General features: G+C 31.9%; 2 protein-coding genes across 2 annotated transcripts in view; both read left to right on the forward strand.

The window, feature by feature from the left end:
• The first annotated feature begins 4,197 nt into the window (after positions 1-4,197).
• Positions 4,198-10,698, forward strand: LOC111705672 (eukaryotic translation initiation factor 2D). Its single transcript, XM_023478299.1, has 7 exons — positions 4,198-4,241; positions 5,828-5,916; positions 6,328-6,400; positions 7,056-7,132; positions 7,496-7,567; positions 9,186-9,241; positions 10,595-10,698. Exons 1-7 carry the CDS (start codon positions 4,211-4,213, stop codon positions 10,638-10,640), a joined length of 444 nt encoding a protein of 147 aa, XP_023334067.1. The 5' UTR covers positions 4,198-4,210; the 3' UTR covers positions 10,641-10,698.
• Positions 10,699-21,303: 10,605 nt separating this feature from the next.
• LOC111705678 (elongation of very long chain fatty acids protein 6) overlaps positions 21,304-23,100 on the forward strand; it is a 17,151-nt gene continuing 15,354 nt past the window's right edge. The window contains exon 1 of the mRNA XM_023478307.1: positions 21,304-21,448. Coding sequence (XP_023334075.1) covers positions 21,360-21,448 — 89 coding nt within the window. The 5' untranslated portion in view covers positions 21,304-21,359. The remainder of the gene's footprint in view (positions 21,449-23,100) is intronic.

Genomic DNA, 23,100 nt, shown 5'->3' on the forward strand with positions numbered 1-23,100 from the left:
TTTCCCTGATTTCACTCCACCCTAGGCTAGAGCTTAACCCTAGTTCCCCGGGAGCTGGCCGGCCATCCCACCAGCGCCCGGGCCTCTGGAATAACGGAACAATTGGCGTGGCTTGGGTTATCAGCGTGGCTTGGGTTATTTATAGAATTCACATGCAAACTCAAATAAATCCGTTAGGCTTCAAAAGTCTATCCAAAGGATAAAAAGGGGGGGGGGCATGATACCCCTAGGTAGCTATGATCTCAGCGATCTATCAAGATCCTTGAATCGCTGATCGTAAAAGATCAACAAAATCACACATTGTTACACTAATATAATTTTAGACTTACCACCACTTCTATAACTTACTATTGCTTACTACTAATAATACTACTACAAATACTATTTCTTCTGATATTCCTAATATTATTACTTCTACTTCTACTTCTACTTCTACTTCTACTGTTTAGATTGTTGAGGAGAAGCCAGTAGAAAATGTTCTACCCTGTGATAAGGTAATTTTGAAGTAAGAAATGCATTACTCACTTATGCAGAGAAATCACAAATGTAAATGAACACTTTTAAAAAAAAAACAATAACTTGGTTATTAGATTTAAGAGCTTTTAATTGTACAGTTGTGGATTGGACATGCCACAGTATTAATGTACAGTTGTGGATTGGACATGCCACAGTATCAATGTACAGTTGTGGATTGGACATGTGACACTATCAATGTACAGTTGTTGATTGGACATACCACAGTATCAATGTACAGTTGTGGATTGGACATGCCACAGTATCAATGTACAGTTGTGGATTGGACATGCCACAGTATCAATGTACAGTTGTGGATTGGACATGTGAAACTATCAATGTACAGTTGTAGATTAGACATGCAACAGTATCAGTGTACAGTTGTGGATTGGACATACCACAGTATCAATGTACAGTTGTGGATTGGACATGTGACACTATCAATGTACAGTTGTGGATTAGACATGCCACAGTATCAATGTAAAGCATTTCTTCTAATTTGCTTAAAATTTACGTGGAATTAATTGTTGCTGAAAACACAACAGCAAATACAACAAAAAAAAATGTTGTGAAGCACCCTGCAGAATCATATCATGATTCCTAGATTGGAAAAAAAATATTTGTCGGTGAAGAAACTAAAATAGTTTGCAAAATTTGTTCCCTCTCATTGACGTCATATTGGCAATAAATCATGTGGTCCTGCTGCTGGGTAATTTATTATTTATAAATCGGAGAACACGAAACAAGAGAACACAGTTTAACTGTCTTAAAAAGAATTTAAGTTAAGATCATTATGTTTATTTGTGTTTTAACGGAAAGGGACTTCTTTGGCGCTTTTTCAACGTTTTTTGGATACGCTTGTTTCATGTTTTATCACTTTAATTCTTCTAATCTAAAAAAGAGAAAAATGTCAAATGTATGCAAAATTACTGGTTCGATTCTGTGACCTCGTAGTTGGATTGTAAGCCCAAGTATGGGAAAGGCTAATCGGTTCGTTCGTATGATTGAAATAAAAAAAAACTCTTTTCCTTGGCTTTAACAAAAAAGCCTCATCAAACTCAAGGATGGCGATTTTAGGTAATTAAACGGATAAGAAAGATTGAACTATAAAAGGAAAAGTGAAAAAATAAATTATTTCAAGGGTGTTCATTTTTAAATCTTGAAAGCTATTTGTTTCTAAAGCTAATTAATTTCTTGAATACCTTTCTTAACATTCATTAATTCTTGATAAAATTTTCCTCTGCTAAATATTCCTAGGAATGCACAGCAGAAACATAATAAACCTTTAGGGAGCTCCCCTTTATTCATACATAACACATAGTTGGCCCCTAATGAATGAAAGGGATCTGAAAATGTTTGCATTGCTCAAACTTGGTCGTATTGCTGGGATCATAACTCTTAACGTTAAAAATTAATTATTTTCATGTTAATCGGGACTTGAAACTGCAGAGTCCGAATTTAATGAATTTGAGCCGTGTCTCAAATCCGCAAAAAAACGGTCTTGATTTAGCACCGGCTAAAATCTTAAACATTGAATACAATTGTAAGTGGAACCAATGATATTTGAGCAGCGTCTTAAATTTAAGCCGCGGCTCAAATTCTTTAAATTCGGAAACAGGCTGATGAATGGAGTCTAAAGCGTGCCCAAAACTCATAACTTGATTTGATTTGATTTTTGCGAATAATGTTGAGTGCTAACAGTCGTCAGATAGTTCAAAGACATAGTTTGAAGACACACAAGGGCTGAAACATGGAGCCGCCTAGACATCCATAAAAAACGAACGTTAATATTTTCATTTTTTGGAGGTCATTTAGGTCATTAGAGGTCATTAGAAGGTCTAACACTGGAGTTGTTGCTGCTAGTGTATTCCCTGGGTTCCTAGCTTTCGTTTGATATGCATAAAGCCATAGTTAAAATATTTTCTATTTGTGGAGGTCATTAGAGGTCATTAGAGTCATTAAACTTCAATTTTATTTTATTTTAGGAATNCCCCACACCAATAGGACATCTCCACCATCCCCTTTTCTTTATATTTAATTTGACATAAAATTCTCATTAACTTAAATTTAGCAAAAATGAAGATTTAACAGTTACCTCTTGTTGCAAGTAATTAATTATGAAATGTTGCAAGAATATTAAATGAAGAGTTGATTTACTATCGTCTAATTTTAAATCATTGATTTCTGGTAAATATATATGAAGAGAGTGCACGATATCACTTTGATATGATAAATATATATTTAAAGAGATCTATATATCCACCTACCTACCTACCTATATATCTGCTAGTGCTTAGGATCTGGATCCATTGGATCGTCGACATTTTGGTTTTCTGGATCCGGATCCTCATGAATATGCGTATCCGAGAGGCAAATTTTTCTGTTTTAAAACTTTTTGCTCTCAAAATCTAAATCTGAACTGTTGAAAAAAGAGAGATTATTAAAAAATTCTTATCCTAGAATAGCAGAGAAATAATTGAGAAAAAAATTAATAAATTTAATTCATTAAATATTCATTTCTTATACATTTCTTATTTATTTCTTATTCATTTTTTTCCATTTCTTATTCATTTCTTATTCATTTCTTAATCATTTCTTATTTATTTTTTATTCATTTCTTATTCATTTCTTATTCATATCTTATTTATTGCATATTCATTTCTTATACATTTCTTATTCATTTCTTATTCATTTCTTATTCATTTCTTATTCATTTCTTATTCACTTCATTCACTTCATTCACTTCATTCACTTCATTCACTTCATTCACTTCATTCACTTCATTCACTTCATTCACTTCATTCACTTAATTCACTTCATTCACTTCATTCACTTCATTCACTTCATTCACTTCATTCACTTCATTCACTTCATTCATTTAATCGCCTAAACCTGATTTAAAGTACTTTTTCTAAATAAAATTAATACTGGTCTAATTCATGAATATAAATGTTATGATATGTTTAAATTCCTTACCTAGCTGAACTGTTATTCTTATTACTCAGTATTTTAGAAATTTACAATGTCAACACATTAATATGTTTATGTTTAGTTCAATGAATGTTTGCTTTTTAAGTATTTATAACTATTTTGATTCAAGATACAGAGAAAACTTAAGTCCAAAAACTTAATAGCACGTCGTGCCAATATGATAGTGTTATAGGTAATTTTATGAACTTTTGTGTAACTAAATAAAAAAGCGTTTTAAGAAAACAGAAATAAAAACTAAATTTTTTTAGAAAATCCGGGAACCAATCAAAACTTTATAGTACGCGTGCTATAATGTACAGCTAATTTAACCTTATGCCACGATGATTACTTTGTCTTTATGGCATCATGAATTTTAAAATTCAGCACATAATGTTTCATAAAATAATTTTAGTTTCATAGGAATTTTAACACGATTTGACCTCGCAATCCATTTCAAGCCTCAGTGAGCACTAACATAAAGAATGTTTGTAACAAAATCTTGTGATTTCAGCTTGTTTTTTTTCTGGAAAAGAATTGAACATTCGCGTCACACCCTATATTTCTTTTCACTTAATCTTTTCAATTTGAGGCCGAATTTAAAGAATTTGAGCCGCGGCTCAAATATGGTTGGTTCCATTTAAATTTTATTCGACTTTTTAGCCGGCGCTCAATTAAACAATTAAAACCGGCTTTTGGGGGNATATTTGTGTTTACTGTTTAGGTGAAGATGGATCCAATTCTGGCTGATGTCGTCCTAGGTAAGCTAAAAACTGTAGATAAATATGCATATATATATATATATGTGTACAAAATGCCTTACTCCAATAGCTTTTTCTTAAGTCTGTAACAATCCAGGTATTTCCTTCTGTATTCTCAAGTATCTATCAATCCAGATACAACATTATGTATTCTTCAATGTGTATCGTAAAGATACAATTCGCTCTCGAACTCAAGGTCCCTCAATAATACTTCAGTCCGTATCAAACCAGATACAACCGTATATGTATTCCTTTAGTCTGTATCTATCTTTAGAGATACAACTCGAGCTGAACCTCCTGTTTCTCTACACAAGAATTAAAACGTGTCTAACCATTAACTCCTCGATGTTTCTCTTGATATTGATGCTGATCCTGATGTTGCTGTTGATATTAATGCTTCTCTTGATCTTGATGTTTCTCTTGATCTTGATGCTTATCTTGATTTTGATGCTTCTCCTGATCTTGATGCTTATCTTGCTCTTGATGCTTCTCTTTATTTTGATGCTTCTTCTGATTTGATGCTTCTCTTGATATCGATTTTTCTCTTGATCTTGATGCTTATTCTCTTAATCTTGATGCTTTTCTTGATTCTATGATTTTTTTACTCATGTTGTGTATAGCAGACAGATATCCGGCAAACTTCCACCTCTCCTTAGCTTTTTCTACTGGATTAGCTGGATCCCCATCTAGATCTGTTGCAAATACTATCTTCATTTTACTTCATTGTCTAGCTGGTATTCTACGTTCATCTTCTCTGATCTCTTCTTATTGATTACAAATTCTAAGACATCTGTTTTCCCATAATGTTTTGAATGTAACGCCAAAACCGAAAAGTTTTCCAGGAATATTTTGATCACTTCCTCTGTACGTTTTTCATCCTGGTTTAATATCTCATTTTCATTTATCTTTAAGCTTTTATGAATAAAGTTCTTCTTGTTCTCTCCTGTAGAATAATCTGAATCTTGCATTGAATTTATTGTTTCTGTTAAATGTTTTATCTTTATCTTCTCTTACTTCCTGTTTTCTTCCGCCTCTTAATTCTTCTCTGAGCCAGAACATCTCATTTTCATCTCTCTGGAACTTTTCATGAATAAACTTCCTCTTGTTCTCTTCTGTAGAATTATCTGATTCTTGTATAGAATTTATTGTTTCCGCTAATGTTTCATCTTCATCTTCATGATTCTTCATGTTTATAGCTTCTCCAATCTCCAATTCTCCTCTACTTGTATTTTCAATAATTTAGCACTTCCAGCAGGAATGGGCACTTTCTCTCTTATTTCCAGTATATGATTCACAGTAAGGGGCTCAATAAGGATTTTCTCCACTTTCTTTCCAATTTTATCTATCTTCTCTTCCTTATTCATAATTGGGAATGGAGAGCCCGTCACACTGCATAACCAGGTTAATCTTTCCTGACTTATTCTTACATTAGATAAACTAATATATCTGTTAGATAAACTAATATATCTGTATTTGGCAGACCTCACAGTGTGAGATGTCTCATCCATAACCTTTCCTTCAATACACTTACTGGAGATATCAATTTAGTAAAAGGATTTAGGATGATATACCCCTCTTGTGTCCAGGGAAAGGGGAGAACCATGTTGTAGAGATGAAGTGGGATGAATTGACCTCAAGGGTTCAAATGAAAATGTCGGACGGATTTTCTCTGCAGGTAATTTTTACACAATATTTGTTAAAATTGTATGCTTCGCGAAATAAATATATTTGTAACACTAAACTACAGTAAAATTTCTTTTTCTTGGAATAGAAAAAAAATTGATAAAACTAAATTTGTATGAAAAAATAAACTACTCTTTGAAAATTTGTACAACATGCATACATGAACGCTTCAAATTAAAGGCTCACATTGTCAAGATTTATTGTACACTGATTTAACAGTCGAATATGTTATATTATACCAAGTTAATAATTTTTTTTTATTCCAGTTTGAAAAATCATTTATTCACAATGTTACATTACGCTTGCTACATGATGACGTTACAAAAAATATTAAAAACAATTTTCCCAAGCTTACGTTAAGCAAGATCAAAAATCATGAGAGGAGGTTAACTTCTGTTTCTAGTTTCCTGGACAACCTACTGAATACCACAAGGGAAAACTGGATCCAATAGAGCTCACTACTGCAACCAGATCAGGTTAGAAAACTATAAGATAAGGGAAGATCTGAAAACCCTCCTATCTTGGAGAGCCCAGACCGACATCCGGGCTAACGCCAACGATGTTTGATCAAGGTAGGTTTCCCTGGAGAGAGGGAGATTTATTTTCAAGTTCTCAAATTTTCAAGTTTTCCATGTTTCCAGTGGTCTTCTCAATTTCGCCACAAATCCATAGAAGTAAATACGCGTATATTTCAATCTTGTAAATAAGTACGGTTAACAATAATGCATTGATATGGATCAATTGAATATTTAAATTTTAACAATGTTTTATATTGTAAATATGCTTACTAGTTGAGGATAATGGGGGTAAAATGAGGCGTCTGGTTATCAAGAATAAAACAACATTTAAACTTCTGAAATAAATATCCGTTTGGTTACAAAATTTGTTGTTTTCTGCACAAAAAGCTTTAGGTTATAATTTACAACTATTTACAGATAAAGTATTCATAAAGTAAACCACTCTTCATACTCCCCCCTCCCTCTACCTCTTCACACATAATAAGGAATGGGTCTTGGTAGTCTGGACTATGCCTGTGGTTCTTGTTCAATTAACTATTTAGAATCACAACTTGAGTCTAATAGTAGACTTCCTATTCCAAGTGTTATGGATCCCACTTTAAATATTATTTAGGAAATAAGAAAATAACTCTGATATATAATCTGGAAACCTACAGAATAGACCCTCAACAGTTTGCACACAAATGTCAGGTATGTTTTTTTATAATTTTTTTCATGCTTTCATTTTTTTGTCTAATTGCATCTTAACTTTGAGTCCCTAACCAAGCATGATGAAATTAAGTTACGCACTTTATAATCTTCTTGAATTTAGAACAATGATTGTTTTTCATTTTTCAAAAAGAAGGGAAGAATTTTTATAATGTTTTTAGTTCTGTAATCCCGTAAATACTTAAAAATCTTTTACTACTAACTAGATATTGTTAAAACCCTTTGACAGTAAAAAGCGAATTCCCAATTTTACTTAACCTAAGTCTTATTGTTTAATTTCAATCGATGGTAACTTTTGATCAACATGAAACTGCAAAATTGACCTGTACATGAAATGTACTGCAGGTTGGTGTTGCAGCGAGTACAGCTGTGAATCCAGCTGTAAACAGAAAAACCGGTTCTGAGGTTATGATCCAGGTAGCTGTACCAGTGTGCACTAAAAGCTTGAAATGCTCCCGGGGGAACGGGGAGGGAAATAAGAGATTTTCGTATTTTGGTATAACAGGATTAAAAATTGTAACAATCTTATCCTTCAAGAAATTTTCCAGTTTCATTTGTATTTTGCGGGAAACAATGGTTTTGCGATGGTTTCGCAGAATTAAGAAAGACATTCAACACTGAGAACAAATAAACAAACTCACAAAAGATGATGTACGGAGGGAATTCAGTTTTAATATTCCCTGCAGTTTAGCCAACCTATTTTCTTCATTTTACTTTTCTTACTTCTTCTTACTTTTGTGGTGATTCTCAGCAGTCCCGGTGGGACCATTATGAGAATTCCTGCCAGGCAATGAACTGTTCATCAGGACTTCTGCAAGACTGGATTTAGATAGCATCAACAGTTCTTGTGCATAGATAATCATCATATCAGGATTTGAACATATTGATAGCAGGGGTCCATATAATTCCTTTTTCAATCCCATTTGGGATTGACAAATTTGAAAGAAATGGGGGCAAATTTTTTTTTAATGATAATTTTTAAAAAAAATTGGGAGCATAATTGGGGGCATTTTTTAAGTTGGGGGCAAACATTTATTTTGGGATCGAGAAAATAAGCTATTTTGGGAATTATATGGACCCCTGATTAATAGAGGTTCAACTTTTGACATGGGCTGGTAGTTTGTTCCATATATCTGGTACTCTGATACTAAAGAAATTTTTTATGATTTCAGTCCTTGAAAAAGACTCTAAAGACTACAAAATAGAAAACAAAAATCAAATCTTCAGTTCGTTATATTTAAAGTTTTAGGTTATCCTTTGTAGGTTACCATTTCTGCATATTGTATATTGTATATTGTATATTGTTCTGTATATTGTATAGTGGGGCATAGAATTTATTTCTTTTTTATATTCTTATCTTTAAATACGGTTAAGTCATTTCGAAATCACATGTTTATTTCTTATTTATATTCTTATCTTTACATACGGTTAAGTCATGTCCAGATCACATGTTGCTGTTTAAACTTAACTGGGGAATTTTAATTATTGCTTTGTTTGTATACTGTACAATGTACAATGTACATACACGTCTGACGTCACTAATATACAAACGTTTTTATCTTACATTTTCATTAAAAAATTCTTAAGATTTAATCCAGGATTTTCTGTTGATAATATACTTAAAATTTTTAACTCTTCGTACTCAATGTTCTTGATGAATTGTAAGTACCCTATGTACTTCATGTACTCTATGTGCACTATTTATCCCTCTATGAACACTACGAGTCCATACATTTCATGTATTAACTAGCTTAGGAACCCAGCGTTGCCTGGTCATAAATAGTCCCACCGTTTACCCACGCTTCGTCGTAAATTATGATTTTAGCTATGTTTTCCATTAAAATGGACCCACTCATTTTAGAATCTCAAAAATCTCCGGAGTTCCCCAAACTAAATTTGTTGCAAATTGTTCAAGGGGTTCCTGAGTTATGATCGGACAAACAAACAAACAGACAAACAGAAATTACAACTATATATATATACATATATATATATAGATGATGTGCTTGTGGACTAATAAATTTTTTGTGTGCAGGGAAACCAGGTTGCCTTTGCTACCAGACTGCTTTTGGAGGAGTATAAAATACCAAGGGGTGTATTCTAAACTTATTTATTTTATTCATTTCAAGCAAGGGGGAAACTTTTTCATTGAAAATGTGGCATGGAAGGGGAAAATGTTGTGGCTTATGGCCATCTGCCTTCCCCTATTTTTCAGACAAATGTTTAAAGGTTGCTTTTGTAAATTAGACATTTCAACGTAGGGTCACTTGAAATCATGCCTGATCCCTTTTGCTGATTAATGGAATGTTCCAGTCCTGGCTACAAATATAAAATATATCATTTTAATGATTTGACAGAACCTGCATCAGCAATTAGATCATATCAAGTTATAAATGCCAGGCTTAAACTGTTGTGTCAAATGTAGTTTAAAAACCTGGCAAAAATCGTAGAAAATTTCAGGAGTTTTTTAATGGTTTTTAAAAGATATCCGTACATTTATTTGCGAGAAGCAAATATGTGTGTGTGTGTTTTTATCATTAAATTTGATGCAAATTGGTGGTTTAAAGGGAGTGTTCACGAAAAATGAAAGGGGGTATAGGCTTACGGCGATAAATAATCGATTTTGATTGCTACTAATCTTAAATTCCATCTGTTGCGTCTATAAGGAGAAAATTGTTAAAAACGACGTATACCGAAGAACTTAGTGTCCATACAAATTGAAAAAGTTGCAACATACGACTAGGATCGTAGAAAAATCAAATTAATATCAAACAAATCATTGAAATATTAAAATCTTTTGACATCGATTATTTTTCGATGTATTCGAATATAGTTAACTTTTCATAATATTTGTTATTTGTTTATATGCAATGCGCTTAAAACGACGTTTTTTCCGCTAGGTGTCTCTGCCACGTGAAATCATTCAAAGCATCGAGAGTAGAGACACCTGGCGGCTAACTATTTCGGCGTTTTTAGTGCATAACAAATAAAAAAATATTATGAAATATCAACTATATAGAAATGTGGCGAAAAATAACTGTATGACTGTAGGTTGTAATAGCTGAATGATTTGTTTGAAATCAAATGGATATTTTTACGATCCAAGTCGTATGTTGCAAGTTTCTCAATTTGTATGGACGTTACGTTCTTCAGTATAAGTCGTTTTTAACCATTTTCTCCTTACAGACGCAACAGATAGAAATAAGATTAGTAACAATCAAAAGCGCTTATTTTTGCCGTAAGCCTATACCCCCCTTTCATTTTTCGCGAACACTCCCTTTAAGGGAAATCAGATTATTCTTTGGGTAAAGAAAATGGGGAAAGAAAACAGCCAACGTCTAATTTTCTTTTCAAATCTTTTCTTTTCTATTCAAAAAAGCAGAGCCAGAAAATTTTTAGAATTTAATGATCAAATATATTTGTTTAAAACACCGTTGTGTACAGGAAGTACATAAAAGGGACTGAGAATGCTGTTAAGAAGAAGAAATAGAAATCTGTTTTTAGAAATTGTACAACACTGGATTTCTAAATAAAAAACTGGAATTAAATCCCTGTTTTGATTTATTTGAAATTTTTTCTTGTACAGGGTGTCCTAAAAACCTGGAAAATAAGTGACAATATCTATATCGTCTCAAAAATGGATTCCTAGAGCCAAAAAAACATATATAAGGCATATCACATATCAAAGTGATAAATTAAAGATTTTATGATATTTGAGGGTGCTTGGTCTTTTTGAAGCTCCCTAACATATAGAAGAAGTTCTTTAGCCACGATTTTTTGGAAACCAATACAAACTTATTTTAGAAAAAAGAAGAAAAAATGGTTTTAAATGTCTATTATTTATTTTTGTCTTCTTTTTACCCCTAACATATTTTGGGAAAATTTCCGAAAATATAGTTTCAAGTACAGTGCAGGGTTACAAAGGATGAAACTTCAGAGACGACTGTACATAATTTATACTGTCTATTTATTTTTTTCTCTCTCTGCAATCGTAAGATGGTGTATCTTTCAACCTACGCAAATCCGCTATACTCCACTTCTTAACTACGTCAAATCCGCTTTACTACACATCCGACCTACAAGCACGCGGTTTTGCAGCTGTTAGATGGACTAGTGGCCGCAGCGCCTGGCCCCCCATTTTGTCCTAGCCGCGGCGCTCGTCCCCCTAGCCTCAGCGCTTGGTCCAGAAATTGTCTTAACCCAACCCAACCTCAAATAATACAAAAATAAACAGCTGGCGTAGTTCCGATATTGCTGTAGGTCGGAAAGTTAGTAGGTCAGAAGTTCAGTAGGGGGGATGTTGCATATAGTCGATGTAACATTACCAATCGTAAACAAGTTATTTTTTTCCTAACCAATATATAAGCTAGTAAAAGATTGTATTCAAGGTGAAAGACTTAATTTAACTTTGGCATCGTCAGGTTTAAAGAATTACAGGATCATCCCTTATGGGTTTCCTTGTATCTTGTTTAAAAGTTGGTTAAAGATTTGACATTTTTTAAAAACAAAAAAGTTGCAACATTTAAAAATAAAGCTTTTTTGCAACTTTTCATTTTTTTCAGAATTTTGTTGCTATTTAACCCCGACCCCGGAGGTTTCAATAACATTTTTTTATTTCAAATTTGTTGTCTATTTGAAAAAAAATTCTCTGATAAGTACCATAATGTATAATAATTTAAGGGAAGGCAAACATTTAGATTTTTATCTTTATAAAAGACGATTATCGCAGCCCTATCTGTTTTTTTAGAGAGGGGGGATCTGGGCCGTCCTGAGCCCCTCAAAATGGGCTTCCAACCGTCAAATTTTCTTTGAGCCCTGCAAATTATTTTTCATTGGACTTCCGTGACAGCCCCCCCCCTTCCTTCATGTTGAATATCAATGTTCAATAATTATAAAAGGATATGATAATGGGTTTTCATGGAAACTCAATACTGATGAAATCTTTATTTGATATTGGATATTGTATCTACAGTGTTCAGGGTATTTTCTTTGAAAGTAAAGATACAGGATGGGGCTTTTATATCAAATTGAATTATGATAAGAATTGTTCCAAGACTAGACAAGTTGCATACAGAAGTTCCAGGGTTTCTGAGTGACTCTGATGAGATATAGAATTCAGTAAAGCCAATTCTCATCCAAGCTTAAAACAATGTTTGTGATATTAAACCTTGTATGCACATTTTTTTATTTCTCAAACCACAGAACGTAATTCAAAGGACAGATCAGTTCGTCGAACTGACCAGAAAATTAAAAACGAATGAATCATTTAAAAATGTATGGGCTACTAAAAAAATTTGTTTGCAGAAATACCAGGTTTTTCAAATGTTATGCGAGTATTTTGACACTGAAGCTTGGAGATAATCCAATGATATGGGACGCTCTGAAGCTGAAGATTTCAATCAATCAATCAAGGTGTAGAGTTTTGGGTTATTGTATATTTCTTGTGTGTCCACTGTCCAGTGGTTCCGGGGAGGAAGCATGGCTAGAACTTAGTCTCAATAATTAAGGCAATACAAATAATTTCGTTTTTTCAGCAAATAGTGCACTTATATAAACTTGTCAGACGCCCGATATCTTCCTGATCAGAACAAGTTCTGTCTTAACACTAGATAAATACTTCTCATCTTTGAGAAACTCCAATTATTTAAACTTTTTAAAACAGTTTTTAAAAACCTCCGTTTTTACACAGGCACATCTTGATGTATTGCGCATAATCATTTCTTCATAGTGTAGGCTCGGTCTGCCTTGAAAATCTGTGAGGCTCGTGTCTGCATAGCAGGGGCTCATGGCATCTAGGGGTTCCTTCCCTCGTTACCCTCAAAGGATGAGACTTCAAAATTTATTTAAATTTTCAATTTCCTGTAAATGTAAACTTGTCAACTAGTTTCTTTCTGGGCCAAATTATTATATAAGTCATTAAAAAATTAAATGGGAGGCAGAAGACTGTATATAACCTAGAAATAACGTCATGATGAGTTTCAGGTGGTCTTTAAAGTCTCATCCTGTAGGGTAACCCTGTACAGTGTACACATAACGCTTATACTTACATAAAATATTTGTACTTTTTATATTGCACTAGTTGTGGACGTGGTGATGATAATTTGTACATTTTAAGTCCAAAGTTTAAAATTATGCAAATTACTATGACATCATGCATGCGGAATCGATGAGATTAATGGGAATTAAAGAGCGGATATTATACAATTCCAATATATTCGTATTCTGAATGTTTATGGAATAATTCAAACAAATTTGATACTCATAAAATGACCTAGTTATAGGTTAATATTTAAAGAAAAAGTCATTTCATTTTACGCATATGTACGACAAAAGTTTTACTCATAAACATCTAAAAGTTGAAAAACAAAAAAGCACCCTAAAGTTAAAGGTGGTTAGCGCCCCTTAAACGTCAACAGGTTACACACATGATAGATATAAACAGGTTTAAGTACTTGTATAAATCTTATTAAGTGTAGATTTTAGATACCATTTATTGCACGTATTTGTGGTTCCCAGATACCACACCTACACACATTTATCTGACAAGATTCAGTACGGTACCCTACACACATTTATCTGACAGGATTCACTATGGTACCCTACACACATTTATCTGACAAGATTCACTACGGTACCCTACACACATTTATCTGACAAGATTCACTATGGTACCCTACACACATTTATCTGACAAGATTCACTATGGTACCCTACACACATTTATCTGACAAGATTCACTACGGTACCCTACACACATTTATCTGACAGGATTCACTACGGTACCCTACACACATTTATCTGACAAGATTCACTATGGAATCCTACACACATTTATCTGACAAGATTCACTACGGTACCCTACACACATTTATCTGACAGGATTCACTATGGTACCCTACACACATTTATCTGACAGGATTCACTAAGGTACCCTACGCACATTTATCTGACAAGATTTACCATGGTATCCTACACACATTTATCTGACAGGATTCACTACGGTACCCTACACACATTTATCTGACAGGATTCACTACGGTACCCTACACACATTTATCTGACAAGATTCACTACGGTACCCTACACACATCTGACCGAAGAAGAAAGGGCACCGGTGTGAGTCGGACATATCCCTCCTTCATTCTTATTTCTATAAACTTTTAAAATGAATTTCATAAAAACAAGGTTTCAAGATTTTTTTATGGGGGGGGGGGACAACCCCCTTGGTGCTCCCTTGTATGGTGTATTTACTTCCTTGAGTTCTAGAGCTAGTTGCAAAAGAATTTGTTTATGCTTTTCCCCCGAATTTTAGAATCATTGTAATAAAATTAAACATGATTTGAAGAATATTTTAACCTTCCTCAAGGTCATTCGCGCCCCTTTTAAATAGAATTTTGCAGATTTTAAAATATTTGAAAAATCGAAAATAGTAAAATCTGCAACAAAAAGCTTCTCTGGGATCAAAAGAGCTAGGTTTCGATCACAAAAAAGTTCGACTAAAAAGGTTCCGTCGTGTTAATTTGTATTGGACATTATACAAACATGATATACAGTGCGTTCAAATTCCTAAAATGATTCAGGCGGGCACTTCTCATAATTTGAATTGTTCATTTTATATAGTTTGATATATATTTTCAACAACAGCTAACTGAGCACACAGGTAGAGAACTATTATCCCCCCTGGACCTAACCTATAGTATATCAATATTAGTAAACAGTTGTAAGTGTACAGCACAGCTAACTGAGCACACAGGTAGAGAACTATTATCCCCCCTGGACCTAACCTATAGTATATCAATATTAGTAAACAGTTGTAAGTGTACAGTACAGCTAACTGAGCACACAGTTATGAGAACTATCATCCCCCCTGGACCTAACCTATAGTATATCAATATTAATAAACAGCTGTAATGTACAGTACAGCTAACTGAGCACACAGTTATGAGAACTATCATCCCCCCTGGACCTAACCTATAGTATCAAATCAAATCAAATCAAATATTATTTATTTACGCAGAAACATTGATAAATCATTATTACAAGTGGTAGATTAATTGTCAACTGATTAATGTTCTGCGTCTGGAGAACTGCTATAGCTGTAGCTGTTTTCATATCAGTTCCCCAGTTGCTCGATAATAAAAGAAAGAAAAATTATAGATACGGAATTGACGGTGTGGTGGTGGATGGTTTAGGTAGGGCAGGAGGATTGGATAGAGGAGAACAGGGACCTCTTAGCTTCAACTATGATTTGTAAATATTAATTAGGACAATCTGGACTCCAATGAATACATAACCTTACAAATTACAATGTATCAATTCTGAATATATGATTAACTGAAATCTATATATATGAGTTAAGATGATGAGATCGTTAATAACTAGATAAAACCTCCACCCTTTACAATCTGTACACCAAAATTTACTCAACAAATTCTAGAGCAGGTATAACAGAAAAGTTTATTACAAACAAAGTTTTATAATCTTTCCAACAGATGCTGTTTAACTGAGTATTTAAAAGCGTTCTTATTGCTTATTGACTGAAATGTAGGATCAAAAGTATTCCAACAAATGGGAAAGGAGTAAAATGGAAATCTAGTAAGAAATTCATTGCGAACTCCAGGAGTAAAAAGATCATTGATATTTCTAAGTGGATATTGATAAGGATGAACATCAATTTGACTGTTCTTAGGAAAGGTTTTGTTATCTATAAATGAAGATGGTGCATAGCAATATTCAATAGAGTGCATAAAAATAAGCTTCTGTTGTAAAATAAGATAAGCAAGAGGTAGGATTTTTAATGAATGAAACAGTTGCAGTATGAGCATTGTAACTAGCTTTGCAAATAATACGAATACACCGCTTTTGTTTTAGAGCTAACATGTTTATATTTTTTTGATTTGAACATCTAATCACAGGCAGACAATAAAGAAAATATGGATGAATTAAAGCGTAGTATAAACTTTTAAGAGCGGTAGAAGACAAGGAATTCTTTACTTTATTCAGAGTAAATAATGATTTAGAGATTTTATTCAAAGTAGATTTGACGTGATAGTCAAAAGTAAGGTTTTCGTCAATAAAAATACCAATATCAATATTAGTAAACAGTTGTAAGTGTACAGTACAGCTAACTGAGCACACAGTTATGAGAACTATCATCCCCCCTGAGTCTTACTTTAAATTAATTTTAAAGTTCCTTTAAAAAAAATGCTCGTTTGTTCACTACACAATTGGCCTCAGGGCCGGGATCAAAGTTTATTAATAATTACGTACGTTTAACCAGAAGTTAAACATATGCGATATTTTTTTAACTACACAAATATTAGTTCGGATACACTTTAGGGCGGTTTCCATACCATATTTAGCAAAATAAAAAAAAACCGTTATAATTCAAGAAGTACAATATCCCCTATTAGAAATATATCCCCCTAGTCCCTACCCCTCTTAAAAATTGCATTGCCCTCTTTTAAGCTTATTTATCCCAATTTAACAAATTTGTCCCCTCCCCCAGAATTTAGTCGTGAAGATGTTTTTTCTTGCCAACTTCCCCTTCCCCTTCAAATCCAAGTAAAGAAACAAAAGCTGATGCATATTTGAAATGGCCTATCTTTGAAATGTCAAATTTTTTTGAAATCTTCTATCTCTGGAATATGTTATCTCTGAAATGTCCTATTTGTAAAATGTATTTGAAATCTCCTATCTCTGAAATATGTTATCTCTGAAATGTCCTATTTGTGAAATATATTTGAAATCTCCTATCTCTGAAATATGTTTTTCTTTTTCCATTAAATGTCTGTCTATAAAAAGCCCCACCAAATAACCGTTAAACTAAAGGTATCAATTTTTGGACAGATTTATAAATAATAAAAAAAATCTTGTTAAAAAACGTAACGTAACAACACAAAACAAGAACGATTAAATTGATTGTGACTTATAGTTTAAATGGATTAAGATGAATAATTGAACGTATCAGGAATAAACGGATATAGAACGGTTAAAGGATAAGTAGAGGATGAATAATGGATGATGGAAGATTGAAAAATGAAGGATGGCGGGCTAAAGGATGATGGATAATGACGAGAAAGATGGAACAGATGGAAGATTTATTATTAAGGCTGGTAAGGTAAAGAAAGAATGTAGGATGGAAGCTTGAAGCATGAATGTACAAATGAATGATGAATGAAGAATGGAATGATGGGTAATGTAAGGATGATGGTTTAAAGAATAATGAATGGATATGCCGGGGGGGGGGGGGACCACGGAAAGTCCCGGCTTTCCTTGTATTGATCCCAGTGCAGGCAGTAGAGCACCGTCCTTCGCTCATACAGTAACAAGAGTATAGAGTTACATTTGATACCCAGGGATACTTTTAAACAGTTCAGGATACAAACTGGAGATATCCAGGGATATATCCGTCCAGGGGAATAGGTTCAGTTAGAGATCATAGGCTAGCTGCCACGCTAGACATGGGTCAACTTGCTGTACTTCTGGCTATGTTCGTTTTAACCGGCATGAGTCACTAGCAGAGTTTTAGGGTTAGAATATTGGAGATTTTAACAGATTTTAGTGTACTTTAACTGATTTTACAGTTACTTTAACTGATTTAGGATTTCTTCTTTAACTGATTTTAGAGTGTACTTTATTTGAAATTTAGTGTAAACGTACTTTAACTAATTTTAGAGTGTACTTTAACTAATTTTAGAGTGTACTGTAGCCGATTTTAGAGTGTACTGTAGCCGATTTTAGAGTGTACTGTGGCCGATTTTTGAGTATACTGTAGCCGATTTTAGCCTATACTTGACTGATTTTAAAGTATACCTTAACTGATTTAAATGTGTCTTTAACTGATTTCAGTAAAAACTTTGATTGTGTTATGATTATAAAAGAAAGCTTTAACGGAACCAAAAGTTTTTTTTTTATTTATTTTATTTTTATTTTATAAGTTTTAGTGATTCTTTACCTTCCATAGATTTTATATACAAGTTAAATAATTAAATCTAATATTCAAAGTTTATTTCCAAAAAAATTTCTCCAATATAGATAGTTTATTCTCCTTTTTTGAAAGAGATAAATTTTGTTAATTTCTTTTCTTGTCTTGCTGCAAAAAAAAAAAAAAAAAAAAAAAAACATTTTTGATAGGTACAATTAAACCACAAGTGAAAATTATCATTTTTACAAGCGTAATGAATAAGCTTAATTTCATGTGATCCTCCATGCAAAGATGGTAATGGCCGATTTAGAACGCGGTACCCTCACTGTGATTTAAAGGTCTCAAATTCCCAAGCAAAAATCGATGAGAATTTTGCCAATTACTTTTTAAAAAACCAAACCTAACACCAAGTGCTTTACAGTACTGTGCTTAAATGTACATGTAAAGTGATGCAGACAAGCATAACTGAGTCAGTGCGGTAAAAAAGGCGTTGTGACACTTCAAAGTCCACCCTGTTTTAAAAATTGATGAGGCTGTTTATAAACTGTTAAACTATTTGTTTTCATTTGCGTTTTCTCTGGTGAAAGTGACTTGCGCATTTCTCTTATATGAAGCATTAGAAAAACTCATAAATAAACGTCTAAATTATAAATTGAGTCCGTACGTACTATACACTAGCTTGCCGGTCAGATATTCTTTCAAATTCATTTTCTAGTTTCCACAAATTTAGTAAAATGTTTTACATTTTCAAGTGATTGACCTAAAATTCTTAAAATAGTGGAATATTTTGGCAATGTCGAAATAAAAAGAGAAAAAGATTGTTTTTCTTTAATTGTAGTTTTTAATAAATACAACTCACAAGCAGAGTGAAAATGTCGATGGACTGAATCCCCGTAAGTTTTTTCCATTAGTTTTTTTTAATATTTAAAAGAAAAACTTTTTTATTAGACAATTCGGATCAGTTTATGTTTATCAAATAAGTTAAATATTTGTCTAATTAATTCAATGGTTGTCTATTAAAATAAACTTTTGTCTAGTATTTGTCAATATTAAGATAATGTTTGTCTACTATTTGTCAATATTAAGATAATGTTTGTCTAGTATTTGTCAATATTAAGATAATGTTTGTCTACTATTTTTCAATATTAAGATAATGTTTGTCTACTATTTGTCAATATTAAGATAATGTTTGTCTACTTTTTGTCTATTAAAATAGATTAATATTTTGGTTGAATTCTTTTTCAAAAAGAATACAGTAACAATTATTTATTAAACACACACGAAAAAATTATTCATGCCTTTTTACCTGTCAATACCTCGTATATCTTTAATATTGAATACATGCAATATTTAATATTTTAATAGTTCTGCATTTTTTTGGATATTCAAGATAACACTGCATACCTATGTAAAGATTAAAATTGTTGTGGAAAGTCAAGGGAAGGGGGGGTAAAGTGGAAGTTTAGAGGCAACGGTAGCCTTTATAGCTCCATATGATAAATTATGTTTGTGACAATATATTCGTTTCTTCTACTTGAAAAGTGTTAAATTTTCATATGATGTATATATATATGAATATTGAATATACATATATATGAATATTGAATATACATATATATACATATGATGTATACATGTAAATATTAATGTATAAGGAAAGTGTATAACTAATAATTAGGCGATGCCACTGTCTAATCCAATTTTCTCCTATCTTTTTACATAAACATTTTGTGTGTGGTTTATTATGTTTTCCGTCAAAATACAAGGGAAAAGAAGGGAATGTTTTTTAATATTGCGAATCAATTTTTGGAGTAACCGATTTTAGATAGATGAAAATAATAATAAAAACTCTTCTGATTCGAATAGTTTCAGTAAATGTGTCTAAGATATTGTTGATTATAAGCATTGGTCCGTTTGGCATCTTTGCTTCATGAAGCTTGTAACATATATCATCCATTATTACAAGTTTTCCTCAATTCTATCTATATATGATAGCTATACCAGCTGGACCGAATTGGCTGACATTTCTTTGGGAACCCTTAAGTATACCGGGCCGGGTAACAAATGCTATAAAAAATTTGAATTTTTTTCAAAATAAATTTTTTTTAATTCGAAATTTTGTTAAACTAGTTTTAGAACAAACATGTCAGGATTCATTTCCTACCTGTTGGACGTTTCTATTCTTTAAAAAAAAGAATTTATTTTTCAAAAATAAGTTTAAAACCCGGACGAGAAATATAACAGTTATTCTGTTTTAAACAAATGTCAAAGAAAGAAAAAGTAGATTTTAAATCTGAAAATAGATAAGTTATTTTTTCTCTTCTGTTTCTGTAACATTCGATTCTTCTCCAAAACAGAAATTCATTGCTAAATCGGCATTTGACGAATTTTAAAGAAATGTGTAGGAATTTATTTTAAAAATTTGAATTCAATGATGATGAAAAATAATAGATATTATTGATGTTGTCTGATCAAGTATGAATATCAATGTCTATAATAATGAAAACTAATTATATTCCGTTGTGGTTTCTCTACAAAAGTGACTTGCGCTTTTATACTACAGAAAAGAAAATTAACAAAAATTATCAAAATTTAACACTTCTGAATCTAGAACAACTATAATATTTTCCAAATTTTTGATCGGATAAAGGGTTCAGATTTTTTAGAGAAGTTTTTTTGAACCAAAAGATTTTATGTTTAAAAATAACAGCGTCCAACCCTTGAGTCCTAACAGTGTCTGCACTCTACACGTACTTTTTTACCATCATTTATAACTTTAATAATATATAATGTCATGACCACAACTCACAAGTCCCCANATAATAATAATAATAATAATAATAATAATAATAATAATAATAATAATAATAATAATAATAATAATAATAATAATAATAATAATAATAATAATAATAATAATAATAATAATAATAATAATAATAATAATAATAATAATAATAATAATAATAATAATAATAATAATAATAATAATAATAATAATAATGATAATAATAATAACATAAAAATAATGATAATAACAACTTTTTTTGTTCCATTATCTTTCCTTTAATATATTTTCCTTTAAAGGTTTAAATGGTACGGTTGTGAATCAAATATACCCCTCTTTAAATGAAGGGTCACTTGAAATTTTGCTTACGGTCCCTTTAAATATTTTTTTTTTCACTTTGCTGTACGCATATCCTCTAAAAAAGTAACAATTTCAGAAAATACATTTTTTTTTGTTGAATTTAGGATTTCGAGCACACTGATGTTAAAACATGGATGCAAGAGAATTGGCGAGCAGTTTGTGCTTACGCGAGTAGTATTTATATGCTTCTTATATTCGGAGGACAGGCTTATATGGCAAACAGGTTTGTTTTCTCACTCACTTATTAACTTGCTAAAAGTGCTTTAAATAACTTAATTCTTAAATTTATTTTTGGAAATCCACTAACAAATCCGCGTATTTTGTTATTTTATATAATACAGTGAAACCCTTAATAACGAATACATCGGAAGAATTTATCAAATGTCGTCTTGACAATTTTTCAATGAGTTTTATACTATATGACGTAAATTTCAGTATTTGCGAAAATAAATAAATAGCCATGAATATGCGGGAACAGTTTTAAAGAGTTCCATATAATCATTTAATTAAAAAACTAAATATCTGCAACATTCCATTATCAGAAAGTGAAGAATACAACATTTGATGAATTCTTTCGATGTATTCGTTATTAAGGGTTTCACTGTATGTAATCGAATAAAAGGCAGTTTAAATTATATTTGATTAATATATGTGACTCTACCTTACAGTTTAGTATTTAAATCAATGCTATATTCTTTGGAGAAAACAAATACAGCGTTAGTAGTTGAAAGAGCACTTGTGACATATAAGTTTAGATACTTTGCGGTTAAAATTAAGAAATGAAAATAAATTCTTCTAAAAAATGTTATGTCTTCAACCAATAGAAAAAAATAGAAACAAAAATATTATATATTTGTAAAAATAACACCTTGTTTAAATAACATTTTTGTCTTCAATCACTGTAAAAACATATTTTCATAAATGTAGAAGCTTAAAACCCAGCGGTTGAGGGCAAAAATATTTACCTAAAAAATATGATTTCTGAGGTAGAATCCATTTTTGTTTAGAAAAGAAAAAATACAATTTCTTTTACTGAACTATGTATCGTATGAGTCTCTACTACCGCTGAGTTTTTTCTCGAAAGTTTATATAATTGCATTTATATTAATGTATGTCCTTCTATCTATACAGTATTCTCATAATACAATGTATATTTATTAGTTGACAATCAACATTGATTAACTTTTTTGTACACACAAAGAGAAATATTGTACTAATAAGTGTCCCAATGGCCACCCCCCGACCAGAACTAGAAACTATAGAGATTATTATTGTAGATAGACGCTTTGTTTGGTAAAAGTTTCGTTTTGGGTTTAAAAGATTGATTTTTAAATTATTTCATCGAAATTATTTTACGTCAGCAGGAATTAGAAACAAAATTCATATAGTAGAAAAAAACTAAAACTCAATTTAAAGGGACAGTAAAGGAAAAATGAAAGGGGGTATAGACTGAAAGCTAATCACTTTAGCTCTCGATCGCGACCCATGAAAGTTTTATCTGATGTTCCTATCTCGAGAAATTGATTTACAACTGTGTCAAATTTATACGAAAATTAATATATATACAATTTTGTATAAAAGTAGTGGGTTTAAATAGATCAAATTCAGCAAATAAGCAACCAATCTGAAAACGATAATATCCCCGAGAAAGCTAATTATTACTTAGGTTTACTCCAATTCTAATTTTATATTTGTTATTTCTATTTTTAATAGATTTAATTCATAATATTATTTACACGTCCGAATTGCTTGACCAGAAAATCCACCAATGACAGTGCAGTAAAGTGGTCACGTGATACAGGCAGAGACACGTGATCAGTATACTGCTCTGCCATTGGTGATAGTTCTGGTCACGTGATTTAAGTTTAAGATTTT

Source organism: Eurytemora carolleeae, unplaced genomic scaffold (genome assembly GCF_000591075.1).
Source record: "Eurytemora carolleeae unplaced genomic scaffold, Eaff_2.0 scaffold354, whole genome shotgun sequence".
Taxonomy (NCBI): domain Eukaryota; kingdom Metazoa; phylum Arthropoda; class Copepoda; order Calanoida; family Temoridae; genus Eurytemora; species Eurytemora carolleeae.

What these genes read in the sequence shown, in the direction of transcription:
- LOC111705672 (XM_023478299.1), top strand. Translation starts at nt 4,211, where the DNA reads ATGGATCCAATTCTGGCTGATGTCGTCCTAG. An exon ending in TCTGGCTGATGTCGTCCTAG is followed by an intron (nt 4,242 to 5,827) that starts GTAAGCTAAAAA and finishes TCTTGTGTCCAG; the next exon opens with GGAAAGGGGAGAACCATGTT. An exon ending in AGTTTGCACACAAATGTCAG is followed by an intron (nt 7,133 to 7,495) that starts GTATGTTTTTTT and finishes AATGTACTGCAG; the next exon opens with GTTGGTGTTGCAGCGAGTAC.